A 25,756-nucleotide genomic window follows, 5' to 3' on the forward strand; every position below is an offset into this window, starting at 1 on the left:
ATTTGGGGGGGGGAATACTTACAGGGCAAAGCCCTCCTCCAAAGCTGCTCATTGAGGAATAAACATACTTGGTGGCCATGGAATGATGAGTGACATATGGGGAAGAGACAGAAAGTTGAAGTGGTGGTAGAATGGAATATAGTATCTTGGAAAAGGGCATGGCTGGCAAGCTAGAACCTTGAACAGGAGCACTCCGTTGTGTTTCTGGCCCCACTTGCAGCTTGACTGTGCAGCACAAAGTTTCCCAAGTGTTTCCACCAGTGCTCCATTCAGAGTCTCATCCTCGGCACTCTCCCTATCTACCACTGAAAGGGTGACAATGGCCTTCCACAACTCAGTGTAACTTAGCCAGGATTTTCTCTGGTCTTTACCCTGCCCTTTAAAATAAGGTCCTCTGCTTTCATATGTGTATTTCACTGCTGTTCCCATCTATACATGATGTGTAACTGGAATACAAGAGATGGTGGGATGCTGAGAGGAGTAAAAATGTGCTCCCAAACCAGAAAGGACATCAAGAGAGTTGGAGATAGGGACAGACAAGGGGGCTGTTGAGAGACGCCAGGGATGTAGAGCCGATAGGACAGCAGGAGAAACTTGAAGCTGATTCACCTCTGGTGTTTGCTTTCACCTTCCTGCTGCCATTGTTTCTCATTGTCACTCATGTGGTCGCTACCACATGTGACACACTCATTTCCTTGCATCTCTTGTTGCTGCTATGGCTTCAATTAGGCTTTGGGCCCTCATGAGTTGGCTATGAGAAGTGTGGAAAAGCACACGTGTAGGGTTTGCTGTTCATTTATTGTACCTGCTAGATGAGCCCCCCCCCCCCCCAATGTCTGGTTACTCTAGCTGCAAACTCACCAGGGAACTGGTGTGTGCAGTGGTCCATTCTAGCCCCCTGCACTTATCCATGTGGCTTGGCTGCTGTCATCAACCACAACCAAAATCTTCTGCAGGAATGAGGATCAGAGGCTGGCTGAGGATTTTTTCCCTCATGGCAAACTTTATAAGACATGTCCGAATAACTTAAGAGACCAGCATTTTTCGAGGTCTTTTTTCCTTCCTTGCCTTCCTTGGTGTCCATGAATGTAAACTCCTATTTCTAAGCTCTATGCCTGTGCTAATTTGTTCCTCTTGCCTTATTTACATTGATTACTTTGGCTCCTTTGTGTTGCTTTATATTTGTTGGCCGATATCCAAAGCTACATGAGAGCCAGTGTAGTGTTGTGGTTAGTGTGTCTTTTATTTTAAGATGTTTTAACCTGGTTAAGGTGTTGGACTACAACATGAGAGACCAGGGTTTGAATCCCCACACAGCCACGAAGCTCACTGGGTGACCTTGGGCCAGTCACTGCCTCTCAGCCTCAGAGGGAGGCAATGGTAAACCCTCTCTGAATACCGCTTACCATGAAAACCCTATTCATAGGGTCGCCATAAGTCGGGATCGACTTGAAGGCAGTCCATTTCCATTTCCCTCCAAAGCTACATCAGATCTGTTGTGCTCTACTGCTGTTCCATTGCCTTTGGAAAGTTTGTAGTCGTGGCTGACTTGTTGCTGCTGAGTGTAACTTTTTTCCTGTTCCTATACATGTTCTTCCTCTTCTTGATATTTGGGTCCTAATTCTCTCTCTCCTGACCACTTTAGAAATGCAGCTTCTTTTTCATTTGCAAAAAACCACTGGTTACTTAAATATAACTTTAATAAGCATGTGAGTCATAAATTATGGGACAGTAGTACTGTGTTTGAAAAATTCCAGGGATAATGATATATTCTGCTTCATTTCCCATCCCCCCACAATTTTGGGTCCTGATTGGGCTTTTCTCTTACATTGGTCAAGTATTTTTACAGCTCTGTGAAATCTTGTTCGTCTACTGTATAGTGTCTTAACAAGTGTGATCTCTCAACCATTCTACTTATCCTGTCTGGTTCCTTTAAATCATTTTTGCTACTCTACAGCTGAAATATTAGGGGAAGTAGAAAAAAATAGTGTTGGTCTTGATTTTGTAGCCTTGCTTTTTCTCCTCTAACAATGCCTATTTAGCATCTACACTTTTTTTTGAAAAAGATAATTATCTGCTGCTAAGCCTTGCCAATAAGGAGAATACTATCTTTTCTAGAATTGCCTGTTGATGGGATCATAAAATACTAGCAAAAAAACTGTTCCTAGGATGCTTATATGAAGAATAACAATACATAATGGATAATGTTCTCTTTTGCTCTGAGCCCACAAATGCAGAGCCTTTGATCATCAGGTGTGTTAGGAAATATCCCTTTCAAAAAGGCAATAACTATATACTTAGCACAAGGCTGTTCAGGATTTCCTTAAAGGTGAGAAAGTAAGGGCTATAAAACTTTTGGTCAGGAAAAATAATGTCTTATTCAAGTTATACCAATGAGAATAAGCCACAGTGGCCTGGTTTGCACATCACTAAGCTACAGTTTGATCACACTGCAAACCAAGCAGACTAACTATGGTTGTTTTTGCCAAGAAGCTATGATGTGAAGCAATAGCTTATATTATTATTATTATTATTATTAATTTTTTATTTAATTAGTCGCCCATCTGTCCGCCTGAGCGGACACTCTGGGCGACGTACACAATATAAATACAATGTAAAAACATATACATACAGCAAGTTACAATATTAACAGCAATTCATCAACCATCCTTCAGTAATGCAATATAAAGACCTAACCCACCCCTGAAATCCCATAGGCCTGCCTGAACAGCCAGGTCTTTAAAGCTTGGCGAAAAGCCATCAGGGAGGAGGCGTGATGAAGGTCGAAAGGAAGCAAGTTCCAGAGGGTGGGGGCCACGATCGAAAATGCCCTCTCTCTGGTCCACACCAGTCTAGCTGTTTTCACCGGTGGGACCGAGAGAAGGTCTTGTGAGGCTGATCTTGTTTGGCGGCATATTTGGTGATACTGGAGGCGTTCCTTCAGATAGACTGGGCCAGAACCGTATAGGGTTTTAAAGGTTAGTACCAACACCTTGAATTGGGCCCGGTACACAACTGGCAACCAGTGTAGCTCCATCAATACTGGGGTAACATGATCTCGGCGGCGGCTCTGCTTTATTAAGCGTGCTGCCGCATTCTGTACCAGTTGTAATTTCCGGACCGTCTTCAGGGGTAACCCCATGTAGAGTGCATTACAGTAGTCTAATCGAGAGGAGACCAGGGCATGTATCACTCTTGGGAGCAGGTGTAAAGGAAGGTAGGGACGCAGCCTTTGTACCAGATGAAGTTGGTACCAAGCTGCCCGGCTCACTGCAGAAACCTGAGCCTCCATAGACAGCTGGGAGTCCAAAATGACCCCTAGGCTGCGGACCTGGTCTTTCAGGGGTAATTTCACCCCATTAAGTACCAGGTCAAAATTTCCCAGCCTTCTCTTATCCCCCACTAGTAACACCTCGGTCTTGTCGGGGTTTAGCTTCAGCCTGTTCTCTCCCATCCATCCACTTATGGACTCCAGGCAATTGGACAAGGTATCCACAGCCAACTCTGGTGAGGATTTGAATGAGAGATAGAGCTGCGTGTCATCTGCATATTGGTGACACTGCAGCCCAAAACTCCTGATGATGGCACCCAGCGGTTTCATATAAATGTTGAATAGCATGGGGGCGAGGATAGAGCCCTGTGGCACACCATAGTTGAGGGGCCAAGGGTCTGAAACCTCATCCCCTAACGCTACTCGTTGGTATCTGCTGGAGAGATAGGAACGGAACCACCGTAAAACAGTGCCTCCTATTCCCAGTCCCTCCAGCCGACTTAACAGGATACCGTGGTCAACGGTATCGAAAGCCGCTGAGAGATCCAGGAGGACGAGAAAAGTGTGTTCTCCCCTATCCAACGCCCTCCTCATATCATCCACCAGAGCAACCAAGGCTGTTTCAGTTCCGTGCCCAGTCCTGAAGCCCGACTGGAAAGGATCTAAATAATCTGCTTCCTCCAAGTGTGTCTGTAACTGTGTAGCCACCACACGCTCAATCACCTTGCCCAAAAACGGTAAATTGGAAACTGGGCAAAAGTTGTTCAAATCTTGGGGATCCAAGGAGGACTTTTTCAGAATTGGTCTTATTATTGTCTCCTTGAGGGCTAATGGCAATGCACCCTCCTCCAAGGACGCATTTACCATTGCCTTAATCCCATTGCCCAGTTCCGCTTTACAGCTCATAATGAGCCATGACGGGCAAGGGTCAAGCAAGCAAGTGGTTGGTTTAACAGTAGAGAGCACCTTGTCCACGTCATCAGAGAGAAGAGGCTGAAACCGATCCCAGCAGACCGGATTGCAACTGACCGCCTCTGGACCACTACTTGTAACCACGACGTACGGAATCTTGTCCTTCAGGCGCTCGATTTTATCGGCAAAGTGTTTTACAAATGTGTCACAGGAGGCTTTTGAATGTTCCATAGGTTCCTGAGCAACTGGACCGACCAGGCTTCGGACCACTTGGAACAACCTCCTGGGACAACACTCTGCAGACGCAATAGAGGCAGCAAAAAAATGCCTCTTTGCTGCCTTTGTTGCTCGCTGGTAGGCTGCAATCGCCGCTCTAACCAGTGTCCGATTGCCTTCAGTGCGCGACTTCCGCCATCGGTGTTCTAGTCGTCTCACTTCCTGTCTCAGACCGCGCAACCGTGGTGTATACCAGGGTGCAGTCTGAGTTCTATTCAGGGGGAGAGGACGTTTTGGTGCCACCCGGTCTATTGCCCTAGTGATCTCTCTATTCCACTCCGTCACCAGGGTTTTGACCAGGCGTCCTTCAGTAAGCTCCAAATCACCCAGCGCATTCAGGAATCCTTTGGATTCCATTAGGCGTCTGGGGCGGACCATCCTAATAGGTCCTTGTCCCCTGCGGAGGGTACGTGGCAGTGAGAGATCCATATTCATCAGATAGTGATCTGACCATGACACAGGGCTAGAAGAAACAGTCCCCATTTTCAGATCACTTCCCTTCTCACCCGAGACAAACACAAGGTCAATAGTATGGCCAGCTACATGGGTGGGACCCATATTACTTAGGTGCAGTTCGCATGAAGTCATGGTTTCAATGAAATCCCGAGGGGCTCCAATGAGAGCGGCCTCAGCATGCAGGTTGAAATCCCCCAAAACCATTAGATTCGGGGTAAACAACCGCACAGCCGAGACCACCTCAAGCACCTCGGTCAGGGAGTCTACTGTGCAGCGGGGTGGACGGTACACAAGCAGAATTCCTAAACTGCCCTTTGGTCCCAACCTCCAGTACATACAATCAACAAACTTGGTCTCGTGGAGAGGAGGTCTGGTGAAAACCAAGGACTCTCGATAAATAACTGCCACCCCCCTCCCCGCCTACCAATCCTTGGCTGCTGTGCATAACGGAAACCCGCTGGGCACATGGCCTCAAGTGTGGGAGCTGAGGCCTCATCCAGCCAGGTTTCCGTAATGCATACCAGATCTGCCTCCTCATCCAGGATAAGATCGTGGATGAGGGATGTTTTCTGAACTACAGACCTGGCATTACATAACAGCAGTCGAAGGTTGGATGGAGTCTTACATCCCCCAGCTATCTTCTGGTTTTGTGCAGGCCCGGAACAAGGGATGGGTATAATACATCTATCCCTTGTTCCCCTAAATTGGCGTGGCCTACCACTTGCGCCCTTCCAGGATCTGCCGCCAAGTCTCACATTGCCGTGACCACCACCCCCTGTCACAATCCCCCCCTCCGACCTGCACATATCCCCCTCCCCATTGGCCGATCAGGCAGGCCCCCCACCCCTAAAAATTAAAATTCAAAATTCCAACTTGCCCGTTTTTCTTAGTCTAGATTACATAGGGTCAGCTCGTCTGCAGCTGTTGGCACCTTCTCTTCTTATCTCTCGACGTGGCTGGAGCGGCGGTCGATATATACTGATGTTCACCTTGATCTCAGTTCTCAGTTCAATATCAATGTCAATATCAGCTTGTTCTTAGTAAGAACCATGGCTTGTTTTTAACTATGTTTGGTGTTATGTCTCAACACAGCAGCCTTAGTTAACCATGGCTTGTTTGCCACCTCACCCCAAACTCTCATCAAGTTACAGTGGCACGAGGCAGGAGCAGCTGGAAAACAAGCAAGGCTTTGTTGAAAAAAAGCCTTGGCTTGTTTACTTTTCTGTGGGATGACTCATGGTATGTTGAATAAACCATGACTAAAACAAGCCATGGTTTAGGATTATATACAAATGCAGCCACTGACAGTATGATAGACATACCATATCTTGGACCAAAGATTTTTTATTTTCAACAGCTGTTTTGCTCTACCTGGCGGGGAAATGTAGGTACACCTTCAGATTACTTTCATAATGCTACACAGAGCTTTTATTTCTCAGTATGTAGGTCAACCATCTCTGACTTCCAGAACTTGGTGCTCGTAAGCTCTCTCTCATTTATCCGTCTGATTATGCTTTCTCCTTTGGATTGTTTTGGGAAGAGAGCTGGCATGGGTCTAGGGGGTTGTGTTCTCTTGCTCCACTCACCATGGTGGGAGGTAAACAGTCAAATTAGGAACCCCACATTTCAGCTTGCAGGCTCAGGAAATTCCCAGGTCTACATAAATGTGTGGTTTTCCATCATTCGTTTCTATCCATAGTGATGGAACAGGCAGAGGGGAAAACATGTGATCCCAAGGTTTTCTTCCCAGATACAATTTGAGAGGGCTAGTCAGAACACCTTTGTGAAGTTGTGCCTTGGCAAGCGCACTGCTGCAACTGCCTGTCACCATAAAGTGTGCACTTCCGAAATTGGAGGAGTTAATGAAGACTTCAAAGCTTTGACACTTTTTGTTTCATGCATCAACATGATATCAACAATTACGCTGAAGCAAAATATAACACTTATCAGGACTACTTGTTGAAACGTCCTGTTGATCACAAGCTGAATATGAGCCATCAGTATGATGTGGCTGCATTAACAGAACTATAGTTTCCAAATCGTGTGAAATATTGGTTCCCCTCTATTCACCACTGGTTAGGCTTCATCTTGAGTATTGTGTTCCGTTCTGGACACTGCACTTTAAGAAGGATGTAGACAAATTGGAACAAGTTCAGAGGAGGGCAACGAGGATGATCAGGGGACTGGAAATAAAGCCCTATGAGGAGAGACTGAAAGAACTGGGCATGTTTAGCTTTGAGAAGACTGAGGGGAGATACGATAGAACTGTTTAAGTACTTGAAAGGTTGTCACACAGAGGAGGGCCAAGATCTCTTCTCGATCGTCCCAGAGTGCAGGACACGGAACAATGGGCTCAAGTTATAGAAAGCCAGATTTCAACTAAACATCAGGAAAAACATCCTAACTGCTAGAGTGGTATGATAATGGAACCAATGACCTAGAGAGGTGGTGGGTTCTCCAGCACTGGAGACCTTCAAGAGGCAGTTGGACAGCCACCTGACGGGTATGCTCTAATTTGGATTCCTGCTCGATCTTATAGACCCCTTCCAACTCTACAATTCTTTGATTCTATGATTCAATGCCCCCACCCTTGAATTTGGAGTCAATTTAGCTATTGCTCAGAGGTACAAACATTGGTTATGAACATCCCTGAAGAAGCACCATTACAGGGATGGACATTTGAGGTCATTTGAATTTTTCACTTCCTGCAAGACAATGTAGGGTAGAAGGGGGCAGCATCTTCTATACTGTCTATCGCGATGGACCTTGGGATATTCACAAAGTATTATCTTATGATGAAATGTTTTGGCTGTAAACTAAGGGGGAAATATTTTTTCCAGGTGGGTAGCCACATTAATCTATTGCAGAAAGAACAACAAAGCGTCTTGTAACACCTTAAAGACTAACACATCTTATTCTGGCACAAGCTTTTGTCGTCTAGAACCCACTTCAGCAGATAGATGAAATGTTGTCTTAAGTTAGCAGGTATAAACACACTGTTGAGGAGAGGTGTATGAGAACTGTAAGCAGTGGGATAAAAAACCATTATCTCTGTTCGGGCCACGGATTATGGAATCGAACTTCCTGATAAGTTTTAATTCAATAGTTTCATGCTTTGACGTGCCTTTGTTCAAAAATGGCCACTTTAAGGTAATTATATAGATGGAATAACTTGATACTTTTGCTAAAGTGTAAGCACTGAAATTTCCATAGGAGTGGGAGGAGTGGGAAAAGATCTGTTTGAATGCAGCTTGAGTAAAGTATTTTAAAAACAGTTAAATCCCTGGAGGCTTACATGAGAGCATTTATGCTTACCTCTTGCCTGATAAATGTGAGACAGCGCTTATATTAGTTGACTTTTTAAATAATAAAACTTAGTGATTTGGGCTTGTTTACAGCACTACATGCACGTTATCTCTGTAATCCTTACAGCCTCTATGTAAGGGAGACTAGTATAATTATCCCCATGATGCAGATAGTGGCTTACTTAAGGACTGCTTGTGAGCTCACGGCTGAGAGATTTGAACTGGAGGCTTTCTGACTCACTTGACTGTAGCTTCTGAATCTTCAAAAATAAAATGCAAACTTGGCATCTGTTTGCTACAGTCAGTTTTCTTTAGCTTTGTCATAGCCTGATAGGCAGCTGTCTGAACTGGCAGAATTTCAAGATAATCTAGGAAAACCTCTTTGGGGGGGGAGATTCATCCCATCCTTTCCCAAACATACAAGGTTTCCACAGATTCCAGCTCCTTTCCCCGATCCAGGCACATAATGGAGATTTTAGGGGGTATGGAGTGGGAGAGGGGACCCTGTTGCCCTTCCCTCCCCCAAAAGCTTGAGATGTCCCAGACTGTTACTATGCTTCATAGTTTAAATGTGTCCTGATGATGATGATGATGATGTTAATTACCTGCCCTGCAGCTAAGGTCCCAGGGTAGGTTACAACCATTTAAAACACAACATTAAAAACAGTGTAAAACGAATTACAACCACAAAAGCAGGGTGGGTCCTAAAAATACTCATCTCAAGTGTCAAAGGCCAGGGTAAAGAGGTATGTCCAATGGGGATAGTCAAATAGGGTGTAGGATGTGGCTAGTCTGGAAGGAATGGGTTATAGGGAACCAGCCTGATTAACTTTCAGGTATAAGGCATGTTTGCAATAGGTTAAAGATGGTGGAGAAGAGTTATAATTCTCCTCTTCCTCCTGCTGAGAGGAACTGTGAAGAATATAGCAAGACTGTATCCTGTGGTTACAGAGCAGGAGTACAAAGCAAGTTGTTTTTTTATTGCAGGAAAGCAATTTTGTCTCTTAATAACCTCTGCACTGACCCCATCCTGAGATAATTTTTATCCAGAAGCAGCCCAACCTGCCTTTCTTTTCTAGCTTATTGATTTCCAGGGCAAATAGAAAGCTGGGCTTGAAGAAATAGGACACGTCACCTGCCAGGCATTCCCACTGGGGGGGTGTTTCCTGCTGGTGATTGCTGGGTGCTAGTAAGACCCATTTCCTTACAGCTTTGGGGGTGGGTGGGGGTGTATGTGTGTGTGAGAATACGCAGCATTCAGGACTGCCTGAGGTATTTATGAGAAGCATGAATACTGTCTTTGGGGCTGATTCTACAAGATTTGGTGGGATGCACACAATAGTTTTGGCCATGGTCAGGCTGCATAGGGTTGCCTGTCCTGAATGCAATAACAGCAGAGTAGCTGGCGGTGCAGGGATATACATCTAATTTTGCTCTAGTTTAGAGGAATAAGCATGAATGGGAAAGCGAGGGAGAAAACTATAAAAATAAACTTTTCATTGTCAGGGCATACTTACTCTAAAAAAATTATATCTGTTTTATATTGGAGTGGCTTTCCTCCCAAAATTAAGGGATTTATAGTTTGTTGGCAGTGCTGAAACAGTGTTAGCTCCTACAACTTCACATGGCTCACATCCACACCATACATCTAAACCACATGGCTTTCCACCTCAAAATCCTGGGAACTATAGTTTTTTAAGGGTGTTGGGAACTGTAACTCTGTGAGGGGTATATAGTTCCCAGGAATCTTTGGGGAAAGCCATGACTGTAAAAAGTGTTATAAATGAATGGTGTGGATGTGACCATCAATTTTAGTTCCTGGGTCCGAGAGGCATAATAGCTATTAAACCAAGTTTGGGGAGCAGACATGCTCTTATTCTAGATATGGACTCAACTTCATATTTGCATAGCACTTTTCTCTTTATTTGATTAGTTTTTCTAACATGCCCTGGATAGGTCATGGCAAGAGCTCTGTTATGAAATGAATCCAATAGCTTTGCCTAGGTATAGAACCACAGAACCTAATTCCTGCTTCATGTGGCAAGGGTGTCTGCCATTCCATGCAACCTTGTCTAGATGGCATATACCACAGAATGTAAAATTGAATATCTGTTTCGTAAATGTGTGGTGTCCACCACACTAGCAAGCCACAAGCATTCAGGAGACCATGGCATGTGTATGTCTGCTTGTCACTGTGTGTTTACAAACACAACTTTTCATTTCACACTTTGCAGTGTTTGTTTGCATATGTGGCAAGTACCCTTATTTAGCCACATGAATTGGGAGCAATCCAATTTCTTCAGCACAGCAAGAAGATGCAATTTTTCCTTTTCTCCAAAGAGACTGAATGAACACCACAACATGAAATGTTTCTTCAGACTCTCCTAGCACATATTCAGAGACAGCCTAGTTTCATCCACATACCAAAAAAAATAAATTTATGTTGGATTCTGGAATATGGGAAAAGATAAAGTAAAGCCATTGGTTTGCAAACTCTGTGATAGGTCCTTTGAGGTGTGTAGAGGAGGTGTTATGAACCTCCTGAACTAAGGGAGTTTGACTGAAGGTTTTTCTAAATTCCAGCTAAAGCCTCCTCTGTCAGGCTGGGTAGTTTCTGAACTCACTGCCTAGGAAATGTCTTAAAACATGGGTAGCCAATGTGGTGCCTTCCAGATGCTGGACTACAACTCTAATCTTAGCTGACCCTTGGCTATGTTGGTTCCGAGTGGTGGGAGTTTGAGTTCAACAACATCTGAAGAGTTTGTTGTTGTTATGTGCCTCCAAGTCGACTACCACTTATGGCGACCCTATGAATCAGCGACCTCCAAGAGCATCTGTCATGAACCACCCTGTGCTATTTCTTTCTTAAAATAACCCTTTTTGGGGGCGGGAAGGTGAGAGTTTTGTTTCTAGGCAGTGAGGCCTGGGTGCTTAGTGTGACTTGCAAACTTGGGGCCAACTAATGTGGAAATTAGCTTTTAAACTGGCTCCTCCCAGCATCTTGGCAATTACTAAATAAAATAGGAAAGGAATAACTGTTAGGATTGGTAAGATCCGCAGTCATCGGTCTGGAAGGAAGTTTACTGGGACTGAAAGAACAATGAGGATGAGACGGCTCTTGCTTCGCTGCTGTCTTTCTGAAAGGTGACTCATCAGCCTCCTCTCAGTGAAATCTCTGGGCCAGTTTTTAATTTATACACAGCTGGGGTTCCATAAATGTAACTAAAAAGTAGATTATCCTTCAAAGGGGGGTGCAAAATATCCGAGAGAGAGAAGGCCCTGAGCCACAGTATCATTTTGGGCTATCTGGGATGAGGATTGTGTGGCACCGCTTCGATCATCCCAATGTGATTTGGAAAGAATTGTTCACCTTCCAGGTTAATAGTGCAATCCAAATACTGCCCCTTATAAAACAGAAGTACCCTGATAGTGGGAAGGGATGGCTGAACCCCCTTGTGGAATTGGGCAAACCTGTATCTGACATGATTATGAAAACTAGACTTGTAGCAGCCAATCAGAGATGCTGCTGTCACTTGAAGGTCTCCAGTCTTCATGCAAGAGAAAGGGGGATTTGAACCAAGTGCTTAAATCAGGAGCAGGGAACCTGCCAACATGGGAGGTATAGTCTAACATCATCTGGAGGGCCACAGGTTCCTCACCTGTCTTAAATAAAAAGCTCTTAATTAACCTAAGGAAAGACACACACTTCACAGCCCCCCAAGGCAGTCTGACAAGAATTACGCACTGTCTTGTCTAAAACGCTCACACAACACTGTGTTAGTATTAGTGATTTTACAGAATGGGGGAGAATTTGAGTCTTCCTATATATGACAGACACTGATCCACGAAGGAAATTAAACATGTACAAGCTGCTTGAGAAAGGGGGTTTCTGGTCGTAGAACAGATGGAGTTGAACCGTTTCAGTTGACCAAACCTTCTAGTAATCCAGGCAATTTCTGTCACGGGGGGGGGCAGGGCATTGAGTGTTCAAAACAAGGCTTTGAGCTTAAAACTGTTCTGTTTATTGATGAAAATGTTTTCTGCTGTTGATGGGACTGTTTTATGGGTTTTGTAATGGTTTTATTGTGTTGTCTGTTTTTATTCTATGCCTTTTGACTTTTTAATCTTTTGTAAGTTGCTTTTGTGTTCAACTAACATTAAATAATAGAAGGTTTGAGAGAAGTTGCCTTTAAAGCAATTTTGCAGCAAGTAATGCACACCAGAACTTGCATACGAATGAAGCCAGATGATTTGTAGTGTAGATCTTGGTGTCCTTGTGTTAAGGAAGGAGCACAGGTGGGGAGAGCCGTGTTGCACTCAGGTTCTGCTTGTGGGCTTCCCATGAGCATCTCTCTGACCACTTGCAGAAAAGAGTGCTGGACTAGATGGGCCCTTGGCCTGATCCAGCAGGACTCTTCTTACATTCTGTTGTTGTTTTCCATTTGACATCATCATATTTAGATTCCCCTCCCTCAGAAGGTTGTGATGCCCTTGTGGTACCACACATCCCAGAAAAGCATTCATGAAGACAGCTGATGGGGACCCTTTATGCTGAAGAAGGTTCTGTAAACTGTTTGTATCTGCATTTTTGGTCTCTTGTGTGGAGCAGAAACTTTAAAATTCTGCTTTCCAGTCGCCTGCTCGTGGGATGTGGATTAAACTAGTGCTTGTGGCTTTCTTTCAAGGGAAAAGATCACAACCATTTATTTTAAAGCTGCCCAGCTGTTTGCCTCTTCTCTGGCTGCCCAATTTAATTAGCTCATTGGAGACTTGGCAAGGAGGACACAGCTGGAGATAACAATCCCTGTTGGGGCACTTGCCCACTTGAGATCTTGGGAGGCTAGCTCCACCTGGCCTCTCTTGATTCAGGACTATGTCTTTTGACAGTGAACCTGGGCAAAAGCTGTTTGAATTAAGTTGATCTTGGTTCTTAAGATCTTTATCCAAACTCGGCTCATCAGCACAGGAGCTGTGTTTAGATAAGTGCCAGGTAATGAGAACAGCCGAACAGCCATGAAGTGTAGTGTGCTGGAGGGCCTAATTACACCTACACTTATGCTTTTTTCATCACTTCCTTCCACTCATCGGGTTATGATTAGACTTATTTATAGGGGCAAGTTTCTTATTATTCAGTACAGTGAAACTCTTGCCAATCAAATCAGTACCATCTGCATCTTTGATTGCTCCTTAATAGCACCATGGAATACAGTTTAATTAAAGCAGGATATAAATAGACTTCATCTCCACACACCCCACATACACTGTCTTCCTTCATTCTGACTTACCTAGGTATCTGCCACCTTCTTGCTTATTCTAAATAAATGCAAATTGAAGGTTGCTTGACTTGGAGATCAACACATCTCCACCCTCAAGTAGCTCTGCTGAATCAGAATTTATCCTGCACTCTGCTAAGATTTGTCTATCTGATTTGTGTTCAAATCTGAACAGAATGCATAATGCTTTCCCCCACTGGATGCAAATACAGACAAGAGGGCCAATAATCTGCCGGGCAATGCAGATAGGATTTGACAGAATAGCAATGTAGGTTTGGAAGCATTTTATTTTCAAAAATTATATGTGAATATTAAACTGCATAAAGAACTCTAAGGATCAGCATTTTGTGGGGGGTTTAAGAAAGCTTGTGCAGAATAGCTACATTTTCTCTGTCCTCAATATTTTCAAAACTGAAGGCTGCCACTGCGAATGGCTAGCAATAAATATCAACTTCCTGCAAAGAGTGAGGCTGAACAATATTCTCCTGAGTATTTATATATTTTGCTGCCCTGTTTAAAGAGGTCTTCAGTATTTCATTCAATCACACTTTGTTAAAAGTATTTTATTGTTTTTATAGCACCTGAGAGCTTTGCTAAGAAACAGGGTAGGATCTTAAATAATTAAATAGTAAAATAAACTCAAAGTATTCCAAGTTCTTCATAAAAATTGCAAGATAGCCCAATAGTGGTATCTCTGCATTTTGGGGGTGGGGCTGGGGCTGGTGGTAGCTGTAGTTGAGAGAATAGTGATTTGGCTACCAAGTATATGCATGGCTGAGACTAGTTTGGAGACTTCCAAGCCGCTGTGCTACAGAGTGGTTGCTAGTTTTAGTTGTGTGGTTGCTTGCCTTTTTTAATCTCCCTAATTTGAAGGCAGGGCCGGTGCCAGGCATGCTGGGGCCCTTGGGCACCAGCCTGCCCCGGCACACGCCCCACCCACCTACCTTCTGCGTCAGTGTCAGCTCCCGACCCTGCCGTGGATCACAGATGGGGAGCTCCCAGACACCCCCCACTGCCACGCAGACCCCACCTACCCTTCCACTGATGTAAATGCTGGCAAGCCTGCCATCAACTAAGATGGCAGAAGGGGAATCGGCCCCTTATGGAAACCTCGGGAGAGGTAGGTGGGGCCTGCGCGGCAGTAGGGGGGTTGTCTGGGAGCTCTCTCCCTCAATCCACAGCAGGGTCTGGAGCTGACGTTGCTGCAGATCGCGGAAAGGAGTGCTCACTATCGCGGAAGAGAGTGCTATCCACCCTCCCTAAGGAGGGGGCCTTCAGGGGGCCCTTGTGACCCAGGGGCCCTCAGCCAGGGCCCAGCCTGGCTGCCCTCTGGCGCTGGCCCTGTTGAAGACATGTGCACCTTGCAAGAGGTCAGATGTCTGTCTTAGAAGCAAGATTGTGCTTCCTGCCCCTCCCCCTGCCCCATTTGTGTTCGGTATAATATCTGAAAGAGCCTGCACACATTCGGACTGGCTACATGTAAGCATGTCTGCAGCCTCGGGGACCCATCCAGTCATGTAAATACAGCATTTGCATGGAGAGTTTGTATGTGTATAAGCCCTCTCGAACATTATCCTGAACACTTGTCTCAGGTAGGATCAGCGTGGTGGATTCTGCTCTCTGCGTCCCTTCAGACAAATGGTTAAATATGTTCCTGTCTCTGCTGCTTATGTTTGCTACTTGCAGAACCTCAGGACAAATTGTTGTTTTTTTTAACTGGGGAAGTCCATTATGGCTAGATTTGAGACCCTCTCAAGAAAATGTTTTTGAAACATTCTTTCTGGCATCCCAGAGATAGTAGAACAGTCCTGCTCCTCATCTGGAAGCAAGGTGTAGCTCTCTCAATGTGAGCTACTGCTTGGCCCACTTCTGTCTTTCACAAGAGAAAATAAAAGCTTTTTTGACAACTTTTCATTATTTTTTTAACCTAGTAACGTCAAGGGTGTCCTTTGTTCTCCTCCTGCCATCGCAGAGCTCTAGACTATTGTTCTGAATTGATACTGTTCAATACTCCTGATTTATTTTGATGATGGAGCTGCCAAATCCTATGACCCACTGTCTGATGTTCTCTTTATTACTTCTTAACAAAGGGAACGACCAGAGTACCAGAAGGTGGTGGAGTAAATTCCAGTTTGTCAAATAGGTTCTCTTGGCAGTGAAGGCCCAAGCTACAAGCCATAATAGCTATGCTCTTATTCCATGGTCAGAAATAATATGCTTCTAAATACCAGTTTCTAGAAAACAGAAGAGGGAAGAGTGCTCTTGCACTCAGTTCCCACTTGTGGGTTTCCTTTAGGCATTTGGTTGGCCGTTGTGAGAACAGAACAGGATGCTGGACTAGATGGGCCATTGGCCTGACCCAGCAGGCTCTTCTTACATACTTCTGCCTTGCTAGTCTGTATTAATCTCTTAAGAAATGAATCATTTTTGGTCTTCTGAGCATGTCCTTCTGGAGCAGATGTGGAGGAACCTTTGGCTGCTGAACTACAGTTCCCGTCATCCCTAGCCATTGGCCATGCTTGCTAGGGCTGATGGGAGCTGTAGTTCAGCAACATATGGAGGGCCAAAGGTTCTTCACCCCTGTTCTAGAGGAATAGGGCTGGTGCTAGAAGTTGATGGTGTTGAGCTAATGCTTGGGTCCCTGAGCTTCGCTCTCAGTGCTGCCCTGATCTTCTCAGCCACTCAGTGAGAAACGAAGGATTGTGCTCTCCCCAAAGTCCTCTGTGGTACATCTCTCACCTGACAATCCCCAAATCCTGGTACAGGCCCTGCAGAGGAGTAAACTGGGGAGCTCTAATTCAATCTTAACCACACCTGAATTTTCACAAGTACTGACGTGGTACTGTTAGAGGGCCCAGTTGGTGCAAAGAGTGTGAGGATGAACAAAACCAACTAAACACGCAGATACCACTGCATCTGTGAGTTTGAATTATTTTAAATGTCTCTTACAGCCTTTCGATAATTGTCATGGGCTTACTATCCTGGACAGTCTAAAGGTCCAAAGGGATGGGGTTAGGGATGGCCCTCAGAACTATCAAGAGCCTTCTGCTATAGATCTCTGCATAGCACTACAAAATTCAGGGGGCACCCACCAGCCTTCTTTGGGTTGTTCTTGGACTAGAACTATGCTGGGAGTTGTGCTCCAAAGCATCTGGAGGGCACCAGGTGGGGAAAACCTGGAGTAGCAGTCATCTTCCTGGAATTAAGATGCCGATGTGAACCTGAAAAAGCTGAGCTTGAATCCTGGCAATTTGGAGACACTGTAGGTGAGTGGCTCCTGTGTCTGAAAAATTGGTGTAATCTCTAATGCATGCCCTGAATGGGGTTTTAATCCTCCTGAAGGAGCAGGGATGCATTCTGGGGCTGCTTCTGGATCCAGTTCTGTCAGTGTAAGCCCAGGTAGTCTTAGTGGCTAGAAGTGCCTTTTATCAGCTGCATCTGGTGAGACGATGACAACCAATTCTGGGCTGGGCGAGCTTGGCCACAGTAGTTCAGGCACTGGTGACTTCAAGACTGGATTACTGCAGTTCACTCTGTGGGATTTCCCTTACACTTGACATGAAAACTGCAATTAGTGCAGAATGCTGCAGCCAGATTGCTGACGGGGTGAAACCCTGTCAGTATATCACACCTTGCCACAGAGATCTGCACTGGTATACAAAGCCCTTAACTGCTTGGGACCAGTTTACTTGCAAGACTGCCTTATGTGCCCACTCGAGCACTTCGCTCTGCAGAACAAACCCTGTTACAGATGCCACATAATACCCGTTTCGCACTCATAAGAAACTGTTATTTTAGTGTGGCAACACCTATTCTTTGGAACTCCCTGCCTGTTGACATCAGGCAGGCACCTTCTCTGGATTCCTTTCGGTACCTTTTAAAAACTTTTCTGTCTACGCAACCCTATCCAAACACATAGATGTGGATCTGTTTTAAAAAAAAATTAGTTAGTTAGCTGTTTTAATTTTTTTAAATATGTTTTTCATTACTTGTTTTTAAATGTTTTGTGGATAATTGTAATGTTTTTGTAAAACGCTTAGAGGTCTTTACATTGAAGTGGTATATAAATTTTGTTTAAATACATAAAACACACTTTTGACCAGCTGTTTGTTGTCTTGTCAGGCAAAAATGGCTACTGTGTCCCAGAAGTATTTCCTGGAGGGACAGACATACTCTCTTCCCCTCATCCAACCTGATCTCCGCCGGGAAGAAACTATTCACCAGATAGCAGATGCCCTTCAGTACCTGCAGAAAGTCTCGGACGATATCTTCAACAGGTATGATTCAGCCATATTGGGAGGTGGGAAGCAGAGAAGTGGATCCCTACACTGGGGGATGGTTTGTGCTATTTCTTAACTACCTGCTTAGTTTTTAGCCTCGTGGCATCTGATGGTGCAAGAAGTGGAGAAAGCTGTGATCTAAATTGACCCAGATTGCTTCCTTACCCGGCCACCCACCCACAAATCTTTGCATAATGGATCAGTGCTGTGAATTGAGCTAAATGAGGCCAGGCACTGTTGCCCTCCTCTCCAGAAGCGGAGGTTTGTGCCTAACAAATTAAGAATTGGACACTCTCTCCCCACAGGTAGATGATCAAAATATAATTTTCTATCAATGCTGGGGGAGCTACTAATCTGCTAGGAAAGTCTCCCATATACTGTCTGCTAAGCAGAAGTCAAATCTGTTTTCTTTTCCATAGAAATGGGGTAACCAAAATGGTGTCTGACCTTTTGGGCCTTCATGAGATTGTCCAAGAGGGCCCTACTCTGTAATTCCTTACTTACGTGGTTGAATATCTGTAGCAAGTAGCAGGGCCTTTATAGCAGTAGCCTCATGTTTATACAAGAATCTCCATCTGTTCCTCCCACTCATCTTCTAGGAAACATGGTGGAGCCTACCTGTATTGCAAGGTGACTGTGCTCAGCAATTATTAAACTATTATTTGATTTATCACTGAGACACGTGTCAGTCAGATACTGCTGATTGTACTAGATGTTTTAGTCTATCAAATTGTTAATGTTCTTAAACTGAATGTTGTGTGTCTACTTGTACTCTGCCTCAAGCATATGGAGACATGGGATACAAATGCTCTAAATTAAACGAAGCCACCTTCCAGTTGCAGCAGGGCTCTCAGAGTGCAAGGATCTGATCTTAGAATGCCACTAATGGGGAAGGGTGCCATTTTCCAAATATAGTTGAGCTTTGAAGAAAGGGTGTGCGATTTAGACTTCAGGCATTCGTTGTTCTTAGAATGTTACTTCTGAGCACTGTTAGGCTGTGACAAATGACGTGCTGTTGTACCAACAGCTACACTGACTGGAAGATCTTCTTATCACACTCTGTCTGCATGTACAACCCAGATGCAGCCTTGGATCTGCACTGTTTCAAAACAGTCATGTGCACTAAAGAGGCTAGTGGCCATTTTGTCAAGGTAACTGCTCAGAGATTTGTAGCTAGGTCTCTTTTTCCCTCCACCTATCTACTCACAAAACAAGTGAAATGTTTAAAACCCAGTGGTTGGGAATTGCAAGTGGAGAGAGTGCTCTTGCGCTCAGCTCCTGCTTGCCAGAGGACTGTCAAATCCAGCATTCTGCTCCCCCAGTGGCCAGCCAGAGGACTATGGAAAGCTTGTAAACAGGACATAATCGCAATAACAGACCCTCCTGCTCATGATCCTCAGGAACTGCTATTCAGTGGTATACTGCCCCAGATACCTCATATGCACTCGCTGCTCTCAATGGAGGGCAGTATTGGGAAGGGATCTCTGCTAGATGGTAAAGTTTATGACGGAAGATAGAGAGAGATCTCTAAATCACATTTGCCCCCTTCTTGAAGTTGCCTTATTCTTTGTATCGGGGCAACTAATCTGTGGCCCTTCATAAGAATAGCCTGCTGCATCAGGCCTGTGGCCCATCTAGTCGTAACATCCTGTTCTCAGAGTGACCAACCAGTTGTCCATGGGGAACCTGCAAGCGGGACCTGAGCACAAGAGTACGCCCCTGCCCCTGCGGTTTCCAGTAACTGGTATTCAGAAGCATACTGCCTCCAACTGTGGAGGCAGAGCATAGCCATTGATAGCCTTGTCCTCCATGAATTTGTCTCTTTCTCTGTTAAAGCCATGCAAATAGGCGACCATCACTGCCTCGTGTAGGAACAAATTCCCAGGTGTTGCTGAACTACCTACAACTCCCATCAGCCCCAGGCAGCATGGCCAATGGTCAGGGTTGATAGGAGCTGTTGTCTAGCAGGAACTGAGAGAGGGGGCACAGGTTAGGTATCCCTGAGAAGGTATGAGCTATTTCTGTATATTGCAGTGCCCCTCCCATCCGTCCGTCCTTCCTTGGGAGAAAGAGCTCCCTCTCTTAGCATGCCTGTCATACTTAAATCTCGGGACTCTGCCAGCCGTGCTGCTGCTCCCCCAATCTTGGGTGCACTTCTGGCTTCTAATTACTAATTCTTTCTAACAACAGGAGAGACTCCATCAGGCCTTTTGTTTGCTTTGCCTTTCCTTGGAGCTCTCTGATATAATTAATAATGATTCAGTAATTATGCAGGCGTCTGATTAAAAGTTCCATAACCTTGTGTGTTCTGTGCCAATCAACAGGGAAAGCTTTCAAGGTGAGAATCTCACCACTTAGCAGAGAATGACCTTTTTCTTTCTGCTTTCTTGAGATAAGTTGTCTAGATCTCACATTTTCAGGAAAGCTCTGGCTTATCGGATGAAGTGTACAGTTCTGAGCCTTCAAAGAGAGAGTTTTGCTCTGAGTATGGATTGGGGTGCCTCTGGTGCAGCATGTGCAGTGAATGGGTCAAAAGGACTTTGGGCCTCATATCAGACCAGCACAAGAGTATTTTAATGTGCAGTAAAAAGTTCCCCCACGCACACACTAAAGGTTGTTTGTGACGCAGGATTCTGCGTGTTTTGGTCTTTTGGTTCAGCTTGAGCACTGAACACTGCAGAAGCCAGGATCCCAAGGATCCCAGTTTATGTTTTGAAAACAAAGTTTCTAGATCTCTGTGTGTAAAGATTTCCTTGAAAATGTGTGTTGGAATCTTAGAGGTCAGAGGAGTTGAACAGGATTCTTGTGGTCAGCGGGTGGGGTAGCAGTGCCCTATATACAGTTGCTGTCCCCATGTCTCCCTCCATTATCGACACACATCTATATTGTACTATAAGCTTCCTACTCCATGACCAGCAGGATAAATTGTGTAGAACTGCAAGGCATTTTATTTGCTTTTTAAAAGCACATGATACCCACAGTCCTGCTCATGTGTTTAAGGTTAACCAATTCAAGAACTCTTTACACAAGTCAGGGCAGAAATCCAGGGACTTGATATCATCCAGATGTACCTCATATTGCAAAAAAGGGTGGCCATGTTGTTGTTGTTTCTACTGCTACTGCTACATCATTTATATCCCATATTTCCTCCAAGGAGCGCAAGGTAGCATACAAATATGGTTCTCCCCCTCCTGATTTTATCCTTACAACAACCTTGTGAGATAGGTTAGGTTGAGAGACAGTGATTGGCCCAAGGACACCCAGTGAGCTTTGTGCCCAAGCAGGGATTTGAAGCTTGGTCTCCCAGGTCTCAATCCAACATTCTAACCACTACTCAACACCTACTTTACAGTCCTCTATTTGAAGGGCTGTCCAATTCAAATCCAGTTACAAGACAGACAGATCTAAGAGGGAGGGCAGCAGGGGCCTTGAAGTTGCCCATTGAGGGTTTATATCTAGATGATAGACTGCACAGGCACCCAAGTCACCTGGTCACAACCTTTCCTGCTATGGTGAGACGGACTGTGCCAGTACATATACATGTATATTAGCATATGCAAACTTTATGCATTTCTGTGTCATCTCTTGCCCTTCTGGTGTTGCGTAAGTTGCCAGCCTATTGCAAAATGACTATCACTTGCTTGAGTACCATGTTAAAAAAAAACCTGGGAAGCTAGGAGACTCAGTTATTGCGGGCTAGTGCATCTGCATCAAGAGTTGGGCAACTTTCCAGCATTTAAAGTGAAGTGTCTAGAACCATAGTCATCAAAAGTCCAGATGACTACTGGTTGGTGGTCATTGCCATCCAGGCCAGCCAGAGGTCCCCAGCAAGCCTCTGATTGCTCACCTCTCTCTCTCTCTCTCGAGAGAGCTTCCACAACAGCTCATGATAGTAGTAATTATAGACAGTCCATAGAAATAGGAGACAGCTGAGCCCCCTCACATTTCAGTACCAGAACGTCACTTAAACTAATGTTCCTAAAGTCATGCTAAACATGAGTCGCTCAGTGTAGGTAGCAGGCCAGAGTTCAAGCACATTTTTAAAAAAAATCTTTTAAAAATCTTTTTAAAAAATGAATGAAGTAAGTTTCATCATAGCCCAAAATAAGTTCAAAAAGTTCATGGCACAATAAATGTGTCAGTGCCATTAGACTTTTTGTTGCCCTTAACCATAACAGGCTGTGTAGCTACTCTTCCAGAATAGAATGTTCCCCCTGCTGCCAAGCAATACTTGATATAAACTTATTGGAGGATTTTTTGTCTTGCTTATATTTGCTAACTGCAACGCTGTGTACACATTTCATGCTGTGTGACGTTTGATCAAAGCAGTATGCGTTTTTAACAGCCTGGGATTTTGCAGGCAGGAGCCTTTGCTTCCTAAAGAAATGGAAAGAGGTTTTTTAGTGGCACTTGAAAAACAAGTGGCCTCTGTTCTGTAGCCTGGGCCCTTTGGCCTAAATCAATTATTAGCTTAATTTTGAATGCTACCAGGACAAAGCTGACATAATAATTCAGGGAAGCTATGGAATCCTGTGCTATGAGCAATAAGATTTCCCCCCAAAATAAAGAGGATTATTCTGACATGGCGGGCAGGGAGAAGAGAGAGGAGCTGGTTGCGAGAATTGGATACACAAGATTCAGCCTGGATTGGCTTCTGGCGCGTTACTGCAAATATGAGCTTCCCACATTGGGCACCTTCAGATCTCACACCCTTTTTGCACTGCTTGTTTTGGGTGTCAGATTTTTCCTTGGCCCTGTGACTTATACTGATTCAATCTCCCCTCTAAAGCAAGTGTTGTTGTGCTCATGTCCTCCTTGTTGACTTCCCATGAGCATCAGGGTGGTTGCTGTGAGAACAAAATGGTGAACTAGTGGTCTGATCCAGCAGGACTCTTACGTTTTTCAGGCAATGGTCTTTAAGCTTCTCAGGCCCTATGTTCCATGTTGCAGGTAGAATGCAGTTTTTTACCTGTTTACGTGGTTCTCTTTCTTCCCTCTGTCTCCCACCAACCACGGTGTGTGATGTTTATGGCTTTCCTCTTTATGTATCCTAACCCAGATGGAGCACAGGAAATATTTGCAAGCTGCGTCCTTGGCAGTGTTGCAGAGGGGACACTGGAAATGACCACTGCAGCCACTGCCAGAAGCAATGTGCAGTCCAACTATTATTTATTAAAGCATTAATACCCTGCCTTTCTGTCAAAAAGCCCTCGGCTTACAATACATATTTTTAAAACAATTGATTTACAAATTGCCAATATAAAACTGATGCAAGCGAAAATTTAAAAATAGCTGGTAGAAAATGCACAGCTCCTTAGATATTAGGGAGCCGTCCTGAGGCTTATCTGTGCCTGCCTGCCTGCCTGCCATGGGCATTGTAATCATAGAAGCACTTAATATTAGGAGAATAGTATTGTTGTTGGCTGCTGTGTGGGCAAAACAGCCCAGATGGGCTGGTAACATACCACATTATAGCGGGTCAGCAATCCTCGTGTGCTGTCTTACAGACCTTTCCAGAGTAGTGGCTTATAGGTCGTTTTGACTATTTCCATGTCCTTTTATAGCACACTTAGCAAGGCATCATAAATGACATTCACAGACTGAGCATCAAATCCAGAACCTTCCATAGATTTATAAGGGGCATCAATATAGTTCTTATAATGCAGTTTTGATTTCAGGAAAAAAGAGTCAAATGTTGTTAAATAAAAAAAAACATACACCCACCAGTTTGAGCCCTGTGCTTTGGGGAACAGAGTCTTTTATCGCTTAAGGACAACTCGTTCTAGCATCTCTGCGTGGTGACTTTCAACTCCCCAGAAAGGCAGGAAACTGTCTGCATGCGTATGAAATGCTACTAAGATACCACAGCAGCTCCACCATGGATGTATTTTTCTTCTGGATCTTAATTCAGTAGCCTTAGTAGTCTATACTTCATTTTTTACCTTTAAACAAAATTGCTTGCTGCTCCTAGTATATGTGTAACCTATAGCACTTCAGCTGCATGACATAACATTTTTTAGGCCAGCTTGTTACTTTCTGGAAAATGCCAAGTGCAGAAGGTTAATGTAGTTAACCCTCACATACTTCAATTCTCAATGCCTGGTGTGTTTAGCAAATCTAGCTGCAGTTCCTGCTTTCCCCATATGTTATACAAAGGTCAGGCTTTGGAGGAGCATTCTTCATTTTGCTAGGATAAAACCAATGATAGTTAGCATTTATATGGAAGCGAAGGGCCATAGGCCAAAGCACTGCTTTGCGTGCTGCACTCCCCGGCATCTTCAGGTAGGGCTGGGAAAGACCTGAAGGTCTGACCCTGGAGAGCCATGGCCAGTGAGTACTGAGCTAGAATGGTGATTTGGAATAGAGCAACTTCCTGTGCTCATATATAGCACATTTTGAGAGCCCCTACATCATGGGTCACCAACCTGTCGCCCATGGGCACCTGTGAAGACCTCTTTAAAAAAAAAAAAGTCTCTAGCCCTCCTTAAAAGAAAGTTATGGAGCAAAATGTACAGGTACCCTTCTAAGCGATTCCTGTGAAACTAGCCTGCCTGCCAGCTTTATTAGCTAATGAGTGAAGTGAGGCCTGTGATTGATAAGGGAGTTTGGACACCAGACAGTAGGAATCCCTGGGGTCCTAAAGAGCTGCTCTTTTGCACTCCCTCGTAGTGCACTTTTCCTGCTTCCATCTTTTTTTCCTAATCAAAAGGCAAATGGGAAAACCTTGCAAAGAAGCTTAGGCATGTATCCTGCTTTGCAAGAGCTAAAGATCAGGGACTCTCTAAGAATTCGCTGTATATTGTACTATAACTTATAGTACAATGGTATACATGTCTACTCAAAATTAAATCTCTTTGTGTTTAATGGGGTTTACTTCCAGGTAAGTAGGATGGCAGCCTAGGCTTTGGTTTAGGGTTTGCATTGGGGAAAAACAGGGTTCTTGTGCCTTTAACAGCTGTGTGGCAGGGAGGAATTCAACAGAAGCCTTTTCTAGTATGGAAATGCAATTATGGGAAAAGTTTCACCATGACTATCCTCTAATTTTGCATTATGCCGTGGCCCCCCAATGGCAGCCATGTTGTATTACGCCATGCCCCATGGCAGCCATTTTGTGACTGGTGTCCCCAGCACACTCTCAAAATTTCACATGTGCCCTCTGGTCCATAAAGGCTGGTGACCCCTGTGGTGCATGAATTGTGCCCGTAGTCAACTTCAGCTGTGACAAACTTTCTTAAGTGTGGAGGAGCTACGTTTGTGTGGCCAGGCTACATTAGGGCTGGGTCCTCTGCCATGGTGGTCTTGGTGAGGAAGTGCTTGGCTTCCTACTACCACTAAAGGAACTAGTGTGCCTCCCCTGTGAAAATGAGAAGCCTCTGGAGGAACCTGCTCACTTCCCAACGGAAGAGGAGTCTACCAAGGAAACAGGAGCACCTAGCGCTCCCAATTTGGTCCTGGGAGGAGGCAGAAAAATCAGGGCAGGGACTGGATGTAGTCCACACACTGCCAGTTGGCCTTCCTTAATCTAGGTCAGCCTTCCCTGAACAGGCACCCTCCAGATGCTTTACACTCCATCTCCCATTAGCCCCAGCAATCATGTTCAATGGTTGGGAGCAATGGTAATGCAAACCTCCTGGAAGGTGCTAGGCTAGAGAAATGATATAGATCATTTAAAGCTCATAATATATGAGCTTTGATTTGACATTACTGCCAGCATTGCATGTCCTGAAGAACCGATGAGATAGTGGTTGGGGGTGGCATGGGAAACAGTGCTTCTTTTCCATTATGAAGAAACAGATTTTGGCAGCCGTGAATAAATTTGATGACCATCTCAACATCAGTGTGATCTGTGCGGCCCTTTAAATAACCCAGAAACATAAACCTCATAGGTGAGTCTTGGATTGCATGATGGACCATCCACCTCCCCACCCACTTTTTTCTGGTCTCTTGTATCCTCCAAGAAGGTGTCATCTGCAGGTTTCTCTG

The 25,756-nt window shown here is 44.7% G+C and overlaps 1 protein-coding gene across 5 annotated transcripts in view; it reads left to right on the forward strand.

Moving 5' to 3' along the window:
- LOC133390309 (WASH complex subunit 1-like) overlaps nucleotides 1–25,756 on the forward strand; it is a 96,466-nt gene that overhangs the window by 19,612 nt on the left and 51,098 nt on the right. For 4 of the 5 annotated variants that reach the window (XM_061638671.1, XM_061638675.1, XM_061638674.1 and 1 more), the window contains exon 2: nucleotides 17,616–17,770. In XM_061638671.1, coding sequence (XP_061494655.1) covers nucleotides 17,622–17,770 — 149 coding nt within the window. In that variant the 5' untranslated portion in view covers nucleotides 17,616–17,621. Of the gene's footprint in view, nucleotides 1–16,633; nucleotides 16,760–17,615; nucleotides 17,771–25,756 lie in introns of those variants that run through there. The other variant, XM_061638673.1, reaches the window with a different exon arrangement.

The sequence above is a fragment of the Rhineura floridana genome, chromosome 8 (assembly GCF_030035675.1).
Source record: "Rhineura floridana isolate rRhiFlo1 chromosome 8, rRhiFlo1.hap2, whole genome shotgun sequence".
NCBI classification, from domain to species: Eukaryota; Metazoa; Chordata; class Lepidosauria; order Squamata; family Rhineuridae; genus Rhineura; species Rhineura floridana.